The sequence below is a fragment of the Podarcis cretensis genome, assembly GCF_951804945.1.
Source record: "Podarcis cretensis genome assembly, chromosome: 1".
NCBI classification, from domain to species: domain Eukaryota; kingdom Metazoa; phylum Chordata; class Lepidosauria; order Squamata; family Lacertidae; genus Podarcis; species Podarcis cretensis.
Genome location: NC_137170.1, coordinates 86,561,920 through 86,578,000, shown reverse-complemented (window position 1 = coordinate 86,578,000; position 16,081 = coordinate 86,561,920). Strand labels below are relative to the sequence as shown.

The window sequence follows — 16,081 nt, the reverse complement described above, 5'->3', positions numbered from 1 at the left end:
CCGAAGCTGCCACTGAAGGCCGGATATGAACAGTGAAACATCTGACTCTAGGAAAGCAGTAGACAGATTCATCTGAATAAAGCCTAGATTGGTAACACAATTGACACTTATTTTATATTTTGCTCCTGTTTAGAACAAAGCTGTCAAATCTACAGCATTCTGCAGACATCAAGATCCTCAAAAGTAGCTGAGAATCTCTCACTCCTAGCTATGACTACTGTCTAACCAACTTCTCTCCTTTTGTTTCTCAACTCAAACAATAAACATTTTTAGAGAAATAAGAATTTACCTTGTGCCCTTCTCCCATAACAAGGTAGCAGCGTCCCATCATAAAACAGCATGACCCCATATTCACATGGCACCAAGGTCCCAGAAAACGAATATATTCCTAATATACAAACATCCACTAATCAGACAAATCAATGTTATGTCTTACTTCCCACTGTACTCAGACATTGTTTAACCCACACCAATTAAAAAACATGAACAGGCAAGCAGCTAGGCTGGATTCCGATCTACACATTTAGGCTTGGAGCCTCTGTTCCTGTGAGATTAACTCTGTTCACAGAATACTCCTAGTGCTATAGTGAGGAGAGAAGAGAGGCATTTTCAAACACCCCTGCCCCCCCAAACACCTCTGCTCCATACCTTTGGGGGACCCTATGGAAAAACATGGGAGTTTGTGCTGTAACTGTAGGTGAGGGGGGTCGGTAAAAATGGCCTCCCCAATTCAGCCAGTGGGAGCCTCTACTGGATTGAGAATCCCTTCCGTAATATCCAGTTTTGATCCATTTGCCTGATTTATCTGGGCTACCTTTGAGTGATTATTAATTATTATTATTATTATTATTATTATTATTATTATTTTAGGGCAGCATGCACATAGCATCCTTCCCCACAACTAATCCACTGCTTTGAACCAGTGCTAGCTTTCTTTTTGCCAATTCTTTTTATAGATTTTCAAAATTATTATAAATCTTGCCAAATTAGTTCAATTTAATACAATTTTCCAAAACCGCTTCCCACTCTCCTTATAAGACATGCCCAAGATGAACCCCAGTTGCTGCTCATATTCTCAGTTAATCTCTTGATCCCACCATATGTACCAATGATCCATCAGCTGCCCCTTTACATCCCTGCATACAAAACCAGGGCTAGCTTTCTACTTAAGTATTTTCCTTCTATCCTTTAAATATTAATGTAAAGGATTTCACAAATAAAGATCTCACCTGCAATTGAGCATACTGACAAGCCCCCATCAAACATTCTGGAAAGAGGAAGTTAGGATTGCTTGGCCATCTGAAGACTGCATAAGGAATATAGGTTCTTGAATGGATGACAAGACCATGGCTTAATTTTATGAACTTCTATCATATCACGTCTTCCTCGCCTTTTCTCTTCTAACTAAAAAGTCCCAAACACCGCAATCTTTCTTCCTAGGGGAGTCACTCCACCCCCTTGATCATTTTGGTTGTCCCTTGACTGTGCTGTAGTCTTTTGAATGAATCAATACAGCAGCTCCTCACATGTACAATCATAGGGATGCATGGGAGCAGGAGCTGGTTGGAGAGCGAGGCTGTAGCATGCAAAGTCGGAGGGCAGGAACAGAAAGGAAGAAGAGGAAATAGAGAAGAGATGGGCAATGCAGCAGGCTTAGTGTGAGGGAAGGAAGAGGAAGAACAGGAAGACGGGAGGCAAAAGGACAGACAGAGGAAGAAGTGCTTGGGGCTTCTCCTGTGCCTTCTGGTCCCTCCACTTCTCTCACACACAGTCTCATACCTCAGAAGAGCATGAAGGGAGGGAGGATATATTTGGCAAGCTGGAATGCTTGCACAGGAAGAACTGAATGAGCACAATGATGAATTTCACCCAATGTCTGTATTTTACTTGAATAAAACTGAACTGTAACTCCCTGCTATAGAGGAATCACTGAAGCAAAGAATTTCAGAAATTTGCAAAAGAGAAGATTAGTATAAAATGTCAGTAATTGTCAGCTGGTTATGCCAAACTGTGCCTCTGTCTGCTGATTCTGCCCCTGCACATTGTGTTTGGAGGGCCCCAGTTAATTTTTATCCTGGGGTAGAAAGTTTAAGAATCCCTGCGCTAGAGGAACAGAAGAAAGCATAGTTCCTGTCCACCGTTTCAAGCAGAAGCTGCAACTGAAGGATACAAGAACTGCAGGAGATAACTCGAAATTGCAGAAAACATTTGAGGCCAACTCAAACTTGATTCATCCAAGGCTGCGTTAGGTGGGAACAGTTGAGATATTATGTGTTTTCGGGCTACCTCCTGAAAGAACAGCTCCACGATAGTTTGAGGGCTGGACACTAAAACAGATTAAAAGATGTTGTCTGCATCAGTATCTCTAAACAATGAGAAAATGCCATAAACATGTTTCGTACATGACTCTTCAATTTAATGGTTTCCCTAATACTAACTTCTATATTCCACTTCTAATAAATCTAGGTGGGATGCAGGGAAGAAAGGCTGTAAACTTAAATGCCAATTTTTAGATTTTGCTTACTTAAGATGTACTTTGCATTTTTAGACACAACACCAACTGTTTTGACAGGTAAAGACCAGATTTTCTAGCTATCTATATAACTTTCAAGTTTGAAAAATCTAGGCATAGGAAATATGGCACGTAGGATACTTAAAATTTGGAAAATCCCAACAATTTTAAAATAAAAATCTAGCCTAATGACTGCAGGTAAAGGTGGCTGGGTTAATGTTAAAAACAGCCCCTGAGCTATAGTAGTTTTGGTTCTCTGAGCAACGATTTCAGCATTATCTTGCTTTAAAGTATTTTAATCTGAGCACTGGAGAACTGATGTCTATAAACATGATTAATCTTTTAGCAAAGCCTTGTATTGTCACTTTTAAAAAACAGTAACTGAACATACTTACAACCAAAAAGAGACAAAAAGCTTTTAATTTCTTACCTAGCTTGAGTGGTGTTATAGTTGTAGAATCTGTCAGTTTTAATACAGAAAGATGCTGTAGGTTACATTCCCTGAAGAAACCAAGAAAAAATGCTTATCAGACAGAAAAGTCCTGAGCAGAACCTGCCTAAATTAGCTGCTTGCTATTATCAAACAAAATGCCTATTTTTCGCTAAAGGAAAAGAGAATGGCCACGCCTACTTCATCCATCATATTAATTACAAACTATAGGTAAAGAACTTACAGTTCATCAACTGGAACATCTGATGCCAAGCGTTGACTTGCCCACCTGATCAGGTAATATGATAATATCAAATGAGATGTGTGATGCAGCAAGTTCTGTTGAGTGTGGTATAGCTGGCCTCCGCCCAATACCTGAAAACACAACGTAAGTATTAGTTGTTGTTCAATAGCTGTCAATGGCCAAGTATTTTCACATTATTCAGAAAAGATGCAAAAATCCTTGTGGTATTATCCTCCCCTTCTCCATATAGATATTTATACCCCATTTTGACTTTTCTATAGCAATATCTTCAGGGCTGTCCCTAAGCAGTTGCTAGAAAGGAGAAGAATGAAGCCAACGAATATTGAAAGCAAGATAGCCAAAGACAGAAGTGCTATTTTAAGTGGGTTGAATGGGACTGAAGGAAAATCAACCCAGAGCCTATCTAACTGAAGTAAGCAGCTGATGTTGGAAACATGACATTACTATCTGATCTGAATCAACTTAAGCTCCTTCTTGTTAATAAGGATAATGGCTTGGATTCAGATGTGCTGCTCTGTGACAAGATATGTTTTGGCCCCCAAGTTCTTTCCTGGCTGCCAAGAAAGTAGCTCCAGCAACACAGTACACCCTGACAGCTAAGCGGTAATGTCCATTCAGCAACCATTGTAACCATTCCATTATTATTCAACACCACTGAATAATAATAACCATTCCATTATTATTCAATGTATGCTGTTCAGTTAATGATGTAAGGATTGTACTCCTTGAGGTCATACAGTCAACTTTGTTCCAATATACTCACAGTATCTCCAAGCCGTAGCAAGAGCTGCTGTAAAATCAACAAGTCCCGACAAAGCAAAAAGCGAGTCATAGACATCTTGTACACACACCGACACACCATGTTTACTGTTGTGCTACTACCATAGAGCTGTGAGAGATGCATGCGCACATTTAGGGGTTGAACTGTAGACAGAAAGGTGAGAAAAGGCAAAAATATATGCATCTACCGACATAAGCAGCTTTCACTTAATCAAAATGTTAGGGGGAGGGAGAGTAGAGCTACTGTTCTCTCACCAATATTGAGCCCTCTTTCCATTTCCACATCTGTCTCATAGTCCATTTCCCGGATAAGCACCCCAATAGCATCAATTGGGTTTTTGATCTCTTGCAATTTACTGTGAATATCCTCTATTAGATTCTCTCTTCAAGGAAACCAGCAAAATGTGTTAGGCTTCATAAAAATATACTGAAAATTTATTCAGTTATGAGGGAGTAAACATGATACAGAAGATACACTATCCACCCTATTAAGAATTATATGTGACACCCTACAACTAATTTTCCCACACACTGTCTCATGGGCTATGACACCCTCGGGTTGAGGAACATGAAATTGTAAGATACAAGTAATCTGGAACAAACTATTGCAATCAGCTGAGTGTAATTTGTACACTACCTTGAGACAGATTGTAATAGGCAGTATATAAAAACTCTTCATAGAAAAATGAAGTAACAAAAACACTGTACAACTTTTGAATTTATATGGCTGCTTTTTAGCACAGGGACCCTAGGGATTTTGCTTGTAGTGTGACCTTGGTTCAAACTGTCTGGGGCCTCAGCTGGAGATATAGTGTGTTTGAGGACATTTTTAACCAAAAAAGAAATTGAAGGCTGAATCTCTCAGCTCTGACAGAAAAATAACTTAGGGGGTTGGTGCGTAAGACTACTCTCTTGAAGAAGGCAGGGCCTATAATCTGGAAGGACATTGCTTCACAGGGAGGGTTATCAACTGTGCTGCCTCTGCCCTCTGAGGGGAAGGAATAGTGAGCCCAATTTTCTGAGAACTACGGCTACTAGAACTTTGTGGCTAGAAAATAAAACTCTCTCCCTCTCTCTCTCTCTCTTATCCAGTCAGCTAAATGCTATAGAGGGAGTGAGAAAATCATTTTTTATAAATGGCCTACTTTGCTCATAGCGCATGCTTACGTGTCATTAGCAATCAAGTCATGAAGGATCTGTCCTGCAGCTCTCTCTGGCGGCTGGGAACGGCAGCAAGCCATTTCCATTGTTAGTGCCATCTCCACAGAAATTGATTCACCAATTAACCGAAGGCACTGAACGAGACTCACAAGATCATGAGAAAATTCAGATTCTACAATAAAAAGGTGGTATTTAGAACTTATTTCAGAGTGTGTGTGTGTGTGTGTGTGTGTGTATGTGTATATATATATATACACACACACACACACACACACACACACATGTATATATTATATAATATATATAATATCTCACAATAAAAAAGCCAACTATGCTGGAAAAGCAGGGAGAAACCCAGTTAAGAATATACTTTATAATTGCTTGCACATTCTATCCAGGGGCAAAACACACACAAAAAAATCACTTCATTAGTGCTTACTAAAGTCAACAGGACACCTAAGAAGCACCAAGAATGAACTTCCCTAGTTATGTTGCTCTCCCACAGTGCATGATTTTGAAACATCAATAGATTTAAAACTCTCAGTCCAGCCTTTCAATTTATCCATTTGCCTGCTGACATGAGGCAAGTGCTTCTAGGAAAGTGATCATGAACTGATTCCTTAAAAGTTCTTGGAGAGAGACGCACCAAGGTTATTGTTACCTGCTAGGATATAACTAACTGAAAATAACCAACATGGGCAGGAATCCAAAGAGGTGAGAAATTAGATCTATGAGCCCAGAGACCCTTTATGCTTACACTTCTTGAGCAAAAGCTCCACATGCTAACATGGTAAATTGCTTTTAAAACAGAGGAGGGTTACCAAAGCAGTTTATTTTCCATGTAAGTAAAGTTTTGTTTTGAGAACTTGGAAGTTCCACTGCAGTAGTGCAAGCCTGATGTGAGTGGCTTTCTGGACCCTGGCTATTTATCAGAAAAATAAAACACTTTTTTAAAAAATGTAAAGACTATGTTCTAAATTCTACTCTGCCTACAACATCTTATAGTGGGTTCGTGCACTCACTCTCTCTTACCATCTAAGCCAGTGCTCTCAACTTCATTCACCAGTTGTTCATCAAGTGAAAGGTAAAGGTGATCCATTAGGGAGCAGGGCACAAGAAAAGACAGGTATCCCTGTGTGGGCAGAAGATACACTCATCATTTAGTTTTCAAACACCACAAAAAGATGATTTACTTACAATGGAAAGCTCAAAGCAACAATCTGAAGGGGGAAAATGCCCATAGTCAGAGTAGTCCACATTCTCAGCATCATAAATATTCAAAGATACAATGGCAAAATAGTGTACTGTAATTTAGGAAAAGCTCAAACTAGCCATCTTTTAGCAGCTTCTGTGATTTTCAGATCCTTATTGAAACTACGGACCATCTGAATTTCTAAGCAACATTTGCTCAGGAAAAAGTCCCATGTAAAACAAGTAAAACATAAATTTATATCTGCGACATTTATTACATAAAATTATAATTACACACTACTGAGAGCTCTTGAAACTTAAGACCATAATAATTAGGGTCATTGCCCGCCAGAGTTGGACAGGCCCATTTTGCTCTATGAAAGAAATATCTGAAATTTGCCTCTTTCTAACCTGATTCTCACCTTTTTAAGCAGGCACACCATGCTAGTGCATTGATTCAAGAGAAGTGCAAGTGGGCGTGAGAGTTCTTCTTGGTACTGAACACAGTAAGCATAGAATTTTGACCAAAATTCTATTTGCAGCTGTCTAAATACTTCTTGTGAGAATTCATACTCAGTCACATTTCCTTGGAACTGGAAAACAAGAACAAAAACACAGACCGAAGATTAGCTATCCAGCTCTGCTAAATGGATGTTGGCTGCTAAAGGTAATTTCCTCCCTTTCCTCTCCCCATGTGCCCCCATAATTTGTTCTAGGGAGACACACATGGAAAACCTAACCCTAGCAGAAGTACTTCATTGGATTGGATACCACCCTAAAAACTAGCATTACAACAGTAGAGCATTTTTTGACCTATCTTAAAACGAACACATAAATATAAGCACAATTATTACAAAGAACCAATGAAATAAGAATCCAAGAATGAAGGTAATCTTGTTGAAGCAACAAGAGGGGCAAAGACTAAACAGAACTCTTACCTCATTTTCCAGAGCTATAGTAATTTCTTTTTTCAGCTCATCCCAGGACAGGTCTGTGAGGTGCTCAGCTCTTTGAGAAAATATCTAAGGGAAAATTAAAAGATGTTTCTCACCATTAAACCTAAAAGCACATAATTCTAACAGCATGCCAAGCAGTGTCAAAAAGAATGTTCTAAGTAGATGACTGCTGACAGTAGACCACTGTAGCTGTGAACCGGCAGAGCAGAGCAGAGGAGTGCTCTGCCCTTCTGCCTCAAATGCCAATCTTGCCATTTTGTGCAATTGACTTGTTAGTTTAAGTTGTAATGGTTTTCCAGAAACTCCCCAACAAATGGTGATGTTCTTCCTCACCTGTAAAGCTTTAAGCAAAGCCGCATTTGTGAACTGTCCAGGCATGAAGATGGCCTCTGTAAATGTTTCCTGTAAGAGTCACCATGATTAATTATTTCCCAAGCAGATCATGTGATTCATTTTATTCCCTTCCACTAACAGCTACGTCCAAATATTGTCCCATGACTATGTTCTGGCAACTGCACAACTTCAGTTTAAATGACAATTTCCAATGTGCACTATATATTAACTGTGTGAAATTGTTAATACATTAGAGGTCCACACATGCTGCCTAAACCTTGAAAAAAATAAATCAACCTTGAAACTAAGAGTAAAACGAAGTGTAGAAATTGATGAACTGTTCATTTCTGAAACACAAAGTTTTGAACAAAAAAAAAATGAACTTAACAAAACAAGGCATGCTTCCGGTGGCCAAAGGAATCTTGCTTTCAGACACTTTGGGACACAAGAAGACCAAGAGTAATATCAAACACACACACACACACACACACACAGAGAGAGAGAGAGAGAGAGAGAGAAAGAGAGAGAGAGAACAAAATTTACACATCAATTAGTCAAAGCCAAAAGTCTTGCACTTCAGACCAAACAAAATGCATGTTTGACACTACTAATCTAACATTTTTTAAAAAAAAATAATTCCTTCTTTCAAAGATCCATCATTTCACTGGTCTTCCTTCTTAGCAACTGAGCACACAGATTTGTTTTTTCCATATATATGCAATGTTCATACTTTTAGGGATTCATACAAGTGCTACTCATCTGTGTTTTGCCATTCAAATTCATAATTAATTAATTTGAAGAACTCACCCTTGGGTCCTGGTCATCTCTAATATCCACTTCTTCAGGTGGCAGGGGCTGCACAGAGACTTGGTTCCACTGACCTGCAACATTGCTAAAACAAGTATGGACCATTTTAGCCAACTTTACATTTATAGTTCAAAAAAGATTACTTCCAAGTAGAATAAATAAATATATATACCTATGAACAATTAAACATAACCAACATCTTCCATATTTTTGACCCATGACACCACAAACCTACAATTATAAACTAAAAACAGATGAATGAAAGTTTGTTGATGCAGGTTTCCCCTACATGGATATGTGTTTATGCACACATAGAGACTATCATCGTCCCCTCCCCTCAATGCCAAGTGGAATATCTAAGGAACTATATTTCAGCAGCTCTGCAGCTTTCCAAAACCAGTCATTTTCCTCCCACCTACAAAATGGAGGGAAGTCTTCCTGTTTCTGTGATGCTGGCCCTGCCAGTCCAGTGTATGACCCTTCAAAACCACAACATCCCCAGACAAGGTAGCTTCTGTCCATTTCTCCAAGATGGCTGATACATATAATTGCTGGCTGTTTCAACAAATAGTCTAAGAACTCCTATGACATGCCAAGTCTACCAGGAGACAGAGAAATCTCCTTTCCAATTTTCACCTTGTGTCGCCACCTCTTAGCTTAAACAGGTGTGAAGCATGAAACTAACTGCTTGAGCAAGCCTGCATGCTGCTCACAGCCCACCCTAAGTATTATAAACATGGCTCCCCTGATCTTTTGTCAACCTCCTTAGCCATCCAGAAACGCCTTACGCAGAACTATATGGTAACTCCATGCTTCATCAATAGGTATCAAATCCTTGTTAGAAGTGCCAGCATAGGTTATAGTTAATTTCTTTGAAGTATCTTTCTGCTATCTCTTAATGTTGAGAGAATCTCCTTTTTAATTTGGATTCAGGGCTTAAAGTAACTTTTTCCTCACCCAATTTACTGCTCATGGTTACACCAGGGGTGGACAAAACTTACTGCTCAAAATTGATGTATTTCACAGTGGTTCTATTTTCATCATCATGCCAGAGTGCCCAGATCTCAGCAGTAGTTAAGGAAAAGTCAACAAGGGTCTCCTAAGTTAAAAACATACACAACAAGTGGATTAGAACAATGAATATGATTTTCAAACCTAAATATACTCAAGAGAATGAAACTAAATAACAACAGTACAAGGGAGAGAACTTGTATTTTGTTGAATCTATAAAAACTAATATTTTTTAAATTTATTACTAGCAGACAAATACTGGGGTTACACACAGAAGATCCCATGGATCAGAAGTAACTGATATACAGGAGGCAGGTACACACATCCTTTTCTCTCCAACATCGCATCATGTTGCTTGATCTCATATAGAATGGAAGATGGAATGGAAGACAGTACTCTACTGACCCCTATCAGTGCAGAGTGGATGTTTCTTGACAGACACATTCATTTTAATGTAAATCTTATTCATTCCCACCTGAGAAGTAAACAGTGATGATATGTGATCAAGACTATAGCGCTGACTCTCTGTGCTGACCAACTGGAAGACACAGAACTGCAAAAAAAATGATTCCGTCATTAGTGAAAATAAAACTGTAAACTATTTAGACAATCCTTATATTACAGTTCTCTAATTATAATACCCAGTAACAATTCAGGATGTAGTAATGGCACTAGACTGTGAAAATCAAGTTGAACAGATGCTATTTAAGTTGGTTGTTTTAGCACTTGTAGAGAAGAGGACATCCTTAGCAATTAATTCACTTTTCAGGCTTTCTCTTTCTGAGGAGGAGCAATAGGTTCCCTATGGAGATACCACAGGTGCATTTGAAATGGAATGCCTCCATGCCCAAGGCATAGGAGACATAGTACTCCTTTATGTAAAGTGTAATTTTGTCCTCTGCAGACACCTACACAGTGCTTTCCATTTCCTTTTTTCTCTAGCCTTCTTCACCTTACTTTCTTGTTTGCAAAGCTTGGAGATCTAAAAAAAGTGATACAGAAAATTGGGTTTGGGACTCAAGACAGGAAATGCACCAATCCTGTATGCTGCATCTCCAGAAAATAGTCTCCACGTTTCCCCCAAAAAAAACTACACCAATGAATTTATCTGCCACAGAAGGAAATGAGAAATTGTTCTTCCCTGGAATAATACATTTGATAAGTCCTTCTGAAAGCACTTCATCAAAATACATCTTATCAAGTATCAAGGAGCTATTATTTCCCAGTTTTTAAAGCAAAATACATTTGAAATTGTCAGCAAGATCTTTTAATCCAGGATCAAAAGCTATGCCATTTTGTAAACTTCCAGGACTGGACAAAACATGTTTAAAATTATTGAAGAAAACTTTTCTTATCCACATAAACTCTGAAACTGATGGGTCATACTAGTAGTTCCCTGACTCTCAACTTAACAGCAAATTAAAATTCTACGAATATAAGACAATTCAAGTACCTGTCCTTGTTTGGGTGCATGCAAGTATACACCAATGTAAAGCCCCAGGGTCTCAGAATAAGACAGCTGTAATCTGTGTCCAGTCCCAGCAGCAAGTCTTAGGTCCTTACTTACAGGCACAAATTCCAACATATCAGCCACCATCAGGCACATTTGATCCTGCCAAGATAAGAAGCCAGATAAGTAACACAATCTGCAAATGGGACAAATGCTTTAAACACACCTGCCAAAACAGCAGCTTGATATACTAGACAGATACTTTACCATGTGTTCCTTTACAGTAAAGGATACAGATCTGAAGGTTGTGCATGTTCACAGCAGACCACAGAAAAGGTAATTAATATAGCTTGCATATTCAAAGGGACATGTTGCCAAAAACCAACATTTGGAAAGTATCATTAGTCATATGAATAATCAACCATCAGCAATGACAACAGTATTCTATCAGAAATTAGCATTTCACACTCACTTTGTAAGACCACATTCGAAGTTTATGATCCTGGTAGAGTGCAAAGAGGAGGGCATCATGCTCACGACAGTGGACAGACAAGCTAACAGGAAGTTCTGAAGGACCTTGGTCTCCTCTGGAAAAGATTTAAACTAAATTTTATATATAATAAACAAACAAAAAAGGACAATTTACAAGAATTTAAAAGTTAGAAGTGCCAAATCTTCACCTGATGTCATGGTGACATCATATTGAGAGGTGGATACCACCACCCACCTTGTCAAACATGTGCCATGAGGTATAGGGGAGATAAGAATCTGGCCCACCAGTCAGATTAGGTTCCCCATTCCTGGTTTATAGTGAAGCACTACCTTTTCATATAAAACCATACCCCTTTCAAGATAAAAGTTACAACATTTGCTCTTCTAAATATTCCAAGCAACCATCAATCACAATGCAGCCATTTAGCCTCCAAAGTTTGAGGGCATGAATTTGTCAGATTTCCGTTCCACACTTCCTCAGTGTATCAGAATTATCTCTTCACAACTCTTCTCTATGATAGGTTAGGCAAAGAGATAATGATGACCACCTGCTGAGTCACCTGGCTAAGTAGAGAATTTCTTACTTCCAAACCTAACACTAGCCACCCAGGCTCTCTGAACAATAGCCATCATGTCTGGAAATAAAAAGGATGCAACCTTCTTACTAAAATGTAGGGAACCGTGAAAAACAGTCAAACGTACACACTTTCTAACCACTGGACTATGGGCAGATTTGGAACACCTCTGCTACATGCAATTGTAGCTGAAGTACTGAATCCAACAGCATCCCTGGCCTTCATACGGAAAAGAAAAAGCTGACTGTCTTCTGCAGGTTCTTATTCCCTCAAAACATGTTCATTCCTTTTGCTTTGTCCAGATCTGAGACGACTGGAACAATTTCAAGATTAACTTAAGATGCTTGTTTAGAAAAGAGAGCCACCTAAGAAAAAGCACATTACACTTCCAAGAATTAATTACACTTCTAGACATGGCTGAAAATCTAAGTACAATAGATTTTAGTTAGCTCATTTGGTTGCTGAAAAGAAATAACCTCCAATGAATAACAGGCAGAGTGCTCATTCAAGCCTGTTCCAACTATGCCACTGGCAACTGTAGAGACTTCAAGAGCTGTTTGCCATCAAAATACTAGCCTGATAGCTGTTGGCATCCAACCTGTAAGCAAGCGCTGCATGACTGAACTCTGTTTCAACTCCACGACTAGAGTTGAAACCATTCCTAAAAACAAAACAAAAATGATTTATTAATAATGCATGCATATATGGTGCACAACAGTAACTAAATCAGATGAATAATCTTTCAGAAGTCCCATGTGGAAACATTCAAGACAAAATGACTACTGATTTGAGACATTAATTGACGGTGTCCAAAATTGCAAAAGCAGGTTCTGCTGCTGTCTTTGTTCCCTTAGTTTAGTACAGCACACACTTCTCAATTAGAACAGTTTTGCGGATATGGGGAGTCAATTGCCTTATGCACATTAGAAAATATTTTAAACCTCCTTTAAATTCTTATTCGATGTGCAATTTCTGAGATTTATAACTGAAATGCAAAGCAACTTTAAATAAATTATCTAGATCAGCTTCTGTACTTACCATGAGTATTGTGAGGTGGCAGATTAAGGACAAAAATCCCACCAGATGCAGATGGCAAAGCAAAAAGTGCTCCTCCATCACTGGTAAGCCAAGCTGCTGAAGCAGTGGAATGAGTTGACAGACCAGGGATTGCAGGAATCACGCAATAGTTAAAAGGATCTCTTAAATGAACTTTTCCAACATCTGTGAAAACTGACTGTACATGACTTTCTGTGATCAGCTCCTATTAAGAAAATCCCCAATAAGCTGAGTTATCAATAAGAAATATAAATTTGAAGTATGAACATGGAAAAGTCAAATAGGAAATGCCTTTTCTATTCAAATTTGTCTTGTAACATATGACCTAGAAGTGTCTGAAAAATGGTATCAAAGGAAACATTAGACAAAAGCAGTTTCTTCAGAGCAATCAAAGGAACATAGGAAGCTGCCTTATACCATGTCAGACTGTTCAGCTAATCCAGTATTGGGAATTTTGGTGTCTCTCTAAGATCTCAGGAACAGGACTTTTACATGATCTGCTCCTGCAATTCTTTTAATGGGAGACACCAGGGATTTAAGCCAAGACCTGGTGCATGCCAACAAGGGCTCTGTCAATGACCTATCACCCTTCTCAGTGCATTTTATCTTAGACAAGATTACTTTGCACTATCTATATGTTTTGCTCCATACCGAAATTTTACCCAGCAAATTGTTCAACATAAATTTGCAACAATAAAAACATTTGAAAATTAGATTTTCTTTAATTTTCTATATAAAAAATGCAACCAAACATGTGGCCAAAAAAAAATACATTACAAAAAAATAAATTACAGAATATTTCACAGCCCATTCCCAGAAAGGGTCAGTTCAGAATCTATAAAACCATATGTACAAATCAGCAACCTGCAGTTAGTGATTGCCCTTCAAACCAGAATCAACCCTTACACCATGAATGAGTTGGGTTCAAGGGTTAGCCATAGTTTTCCAGTTCAGACATCACAATCATCTATGATTAACACTAAATAAGAAAGAATCTAAACACAAGGTGAGAGACAAGCCTGGGGCTTGTTTCTGACACTCCAAATCATAGTTTGGTGTATTACCTGAACTGAATATGTTATACAGTATATGCAATCACAATCCAAAATGATAGCGTTGTCTGTGTATTGTAAATTTGCTTGTGTGTTAATTCACACTCTTAGAATTTTTGAAAAAATGTTACTTACACTCCTATACATCCGAGTGGGGTGTGGTAAAATCAACCTATGTACTGTCTGATTGGTTGAAATCAAGATAACAACATTATTCTGGGTCTCAAATATATGTACTCCTCCAGGTAAGAGACTACAATTCTGAAATTTGAGCTGAACAGCATTGTTCAAAAGGTTTATATCAAGGGATTCCTCTACCAGTTCCAAGGTTGCACCTGACGTAGCCCTGCAAAAGAAAACAAGTAAATACATATATAGGAATTATAGGTTTACAGAGTACAATTCAACCCAGTATTTACATGGTGGAAAGACAATGGCACCAAGAAGCAAATCTCAAGAGTCAGATATATGTGCTACCTGTATTTCTATATGCCTTAGATTTTGAAAGCATACAAAGAGCATGCAGTGCACACCAGTGTGCAGTGGTACACAAGGAGGAAAAGCTGTAGGTTGCCCTTCCTCTTCTGGAAGTCCAGGAAGGTATACAGCACAATCAAACTAAAACATCTCAATCAAGCTATTTTAATACTGCAGCAGACAAACACAAAATACAACTATGAGATTCAACATCACTTTAATCTTCTCCCCCTTCACAAAGCCAGAACGGGGAATATTAGAATAACTATACAAGACTGGGAATGAACCTAGTGCCAAAAGGCACAAACAGCTGGAGGAGTTGCCAGGAGGCAGAGATAGACACATTGGGAACATAATTGTGTGAGGCTACTGAGCTCCATGGTTAGATGCATAGCTTCCTGTTGACCTAGCCCTGTATTTCACCAAGACAGCAGTAAAACACAATAGTTCTATAGTGTGGTTCAAGGAATTTTGTGGGCCTTTGCTCCTCAATACAGCTTCATTTGCTAATTCGTCCATCTCACTTCCTACATAATCATGCAGCTGTTTCTTCAAACTGCATCCCCAACTGTAATTCACACAACCTTCCATGCCCTACTGAGGTACCCATTCACAGAACTCTCCAATTTCAAATTCAATGGCCATTTTGCTGTCACATACAGTTATTATCGAAGATTACTGTCAATTACTGCTCAAGTCACCTGTCATTCATTTTAATGCCTTAACTTTTTTGGCTGTGGACCTTTCCTCTGCATGCTTTCCTTAGGATACACCCCAACTTTAGAATTCTCTTCCCACAGAGCTACAACTGGTGCTGTCCTACCATTCTATTCATAACTGCACTAGGTTAAAAAAGGCATTTTAAACTGTTAGCTTGCTTTAGTTCTGCTCTGGAAGAGCCAACGGCTCAAAACACTTCACTAGTGAATAACAGATCAAAACCAAAAGAAAAAGATCATCTGGTTTATTTGGGTATATCACCCTAGTCACATGCTAAACGGGATCAGGCGTCAGAAGAAGATGCCTGAAGGGGAAGCGGAGGGCAGCTCCTCTTCACTCTTCCCAACCTCTCCCATTGGAGTGAGAGGGCAGGATCCGATCCGTGGCACTGACTGGCGGGTGGGCTGCAGAAGCAAGGCCACGTCCTCGGACCACTCACCAGTGGATGAAGCGGTTCCTGGTCACAGACCCCAGCTGCGCGTTTTCTTGGTACCAGAATCCTCCGGCGCTGTCGGCGTAGCGAACGGGCGTGAGGGACGAGCCGCCGCCTGCAAGGGACAAGGCAAAGGAGGCACGTCAGCCAGGCAGGCAGCAGCAGCAGCGTGACTTTTACCATGCGTGCAACAGCAATGACACCCGCCCAGCAACCCACGTCCGCCGCCCGCTCCCTGGCCGGGCGCCTCTACCTGGGAGGCTGAACACGAGCTCGCGAACCCGGCGCCGCGCTCCCCGCTCAGCGCCCACCAGCTCCAGATATCCCCGCTCCGGGAGCCCGACAGCCGCCGCCATCTTCCCTTCCCGCGCGCGGAGCCG

At 39.6% G+C, this 16,081-nt stretch overlaps 1 protein-coding gene across 1 annotated transcript in view; it reads right to left on the bottom strand.

The window, feature by feature from the left end:
* NUP160 (nucleoporin 160) overlaps positions 1-16,081 on the bottom strand; it is a 27,368-nt gene extending 11,287 nt beyond the window's left edge. Inside the window, exons 1-22 of the mRNA XM_079989677.1 lie at positions 15,955-16,081; positions 15,708-15,816; positions 14,207-14,417; positions 13,002-13,224; positions 12,540-12,624; positions 11,369-11,483; positions 10,900-11,058; positions 9,922-9,999; positions 9,437-9,534; positions 8,436-8,520; positions 7,629-7,697; positions 7,278-7,361; positions 6,762-6,932; positions 6,181-6,280; positions 5,155-5,320; positions 4,243-4,370; positions 3,971-4,131; positions 3,187-3,317; positions 2,943-3,013; positions 2,171-2,327; positions 1,230-1,299; positions 290-388 (exon numbers count right to left, since the gene is read on the bottom strand). Of these exons, the coding sequence (XP_079845803.1) occupies positions 290-388; positions 1,230-1,299; positions 2,171-2,327; positions 2,943-3,013; positions 3,187-3,317; positions 3,971-4,131; positions 4,243-4,370; positions 5,155-5,320; positions 6,181-6,280; positions 6,762-6,932; positions 7,278-7,361; positions 7,629-7,697; positions 8,436-8,520; positions 9,437-9,534; positions 9,922-9,999; positions 10,900-11,058; positions 11,369-11,483; positions 12,540-12,624; positions 13,002-13,224; positions 14,207-14,417; positions 15,708-15,816; positions 15,955-16,057 (2,673 nt within the window). The 5' untranslated portion in view covers positions 16,058-16,081. The remainder of the gene's footprint in view (positions 1-289; positions 389-1,229; positions 1,300-2,170; positions 2,328-2,942; positions 3,014-3,186; positions 3,318-3,970; positions 4,132-4,242; positions 4,371-5,154; positions 5,321-6,180; positions 6,281-6,761; positions 6,933-7,277; positions 7,362-7,628; positions 7,698-8,435; positions 8,521-9,436; positions 9,535-9,921; positions 10,000-10,899; positions 11,059-11,368; positions 11,484-12,539; positions 12,625-13,001; positions 13,225-14,206; positions 14,418-15,707; positions 15,817-15,954) is intronic.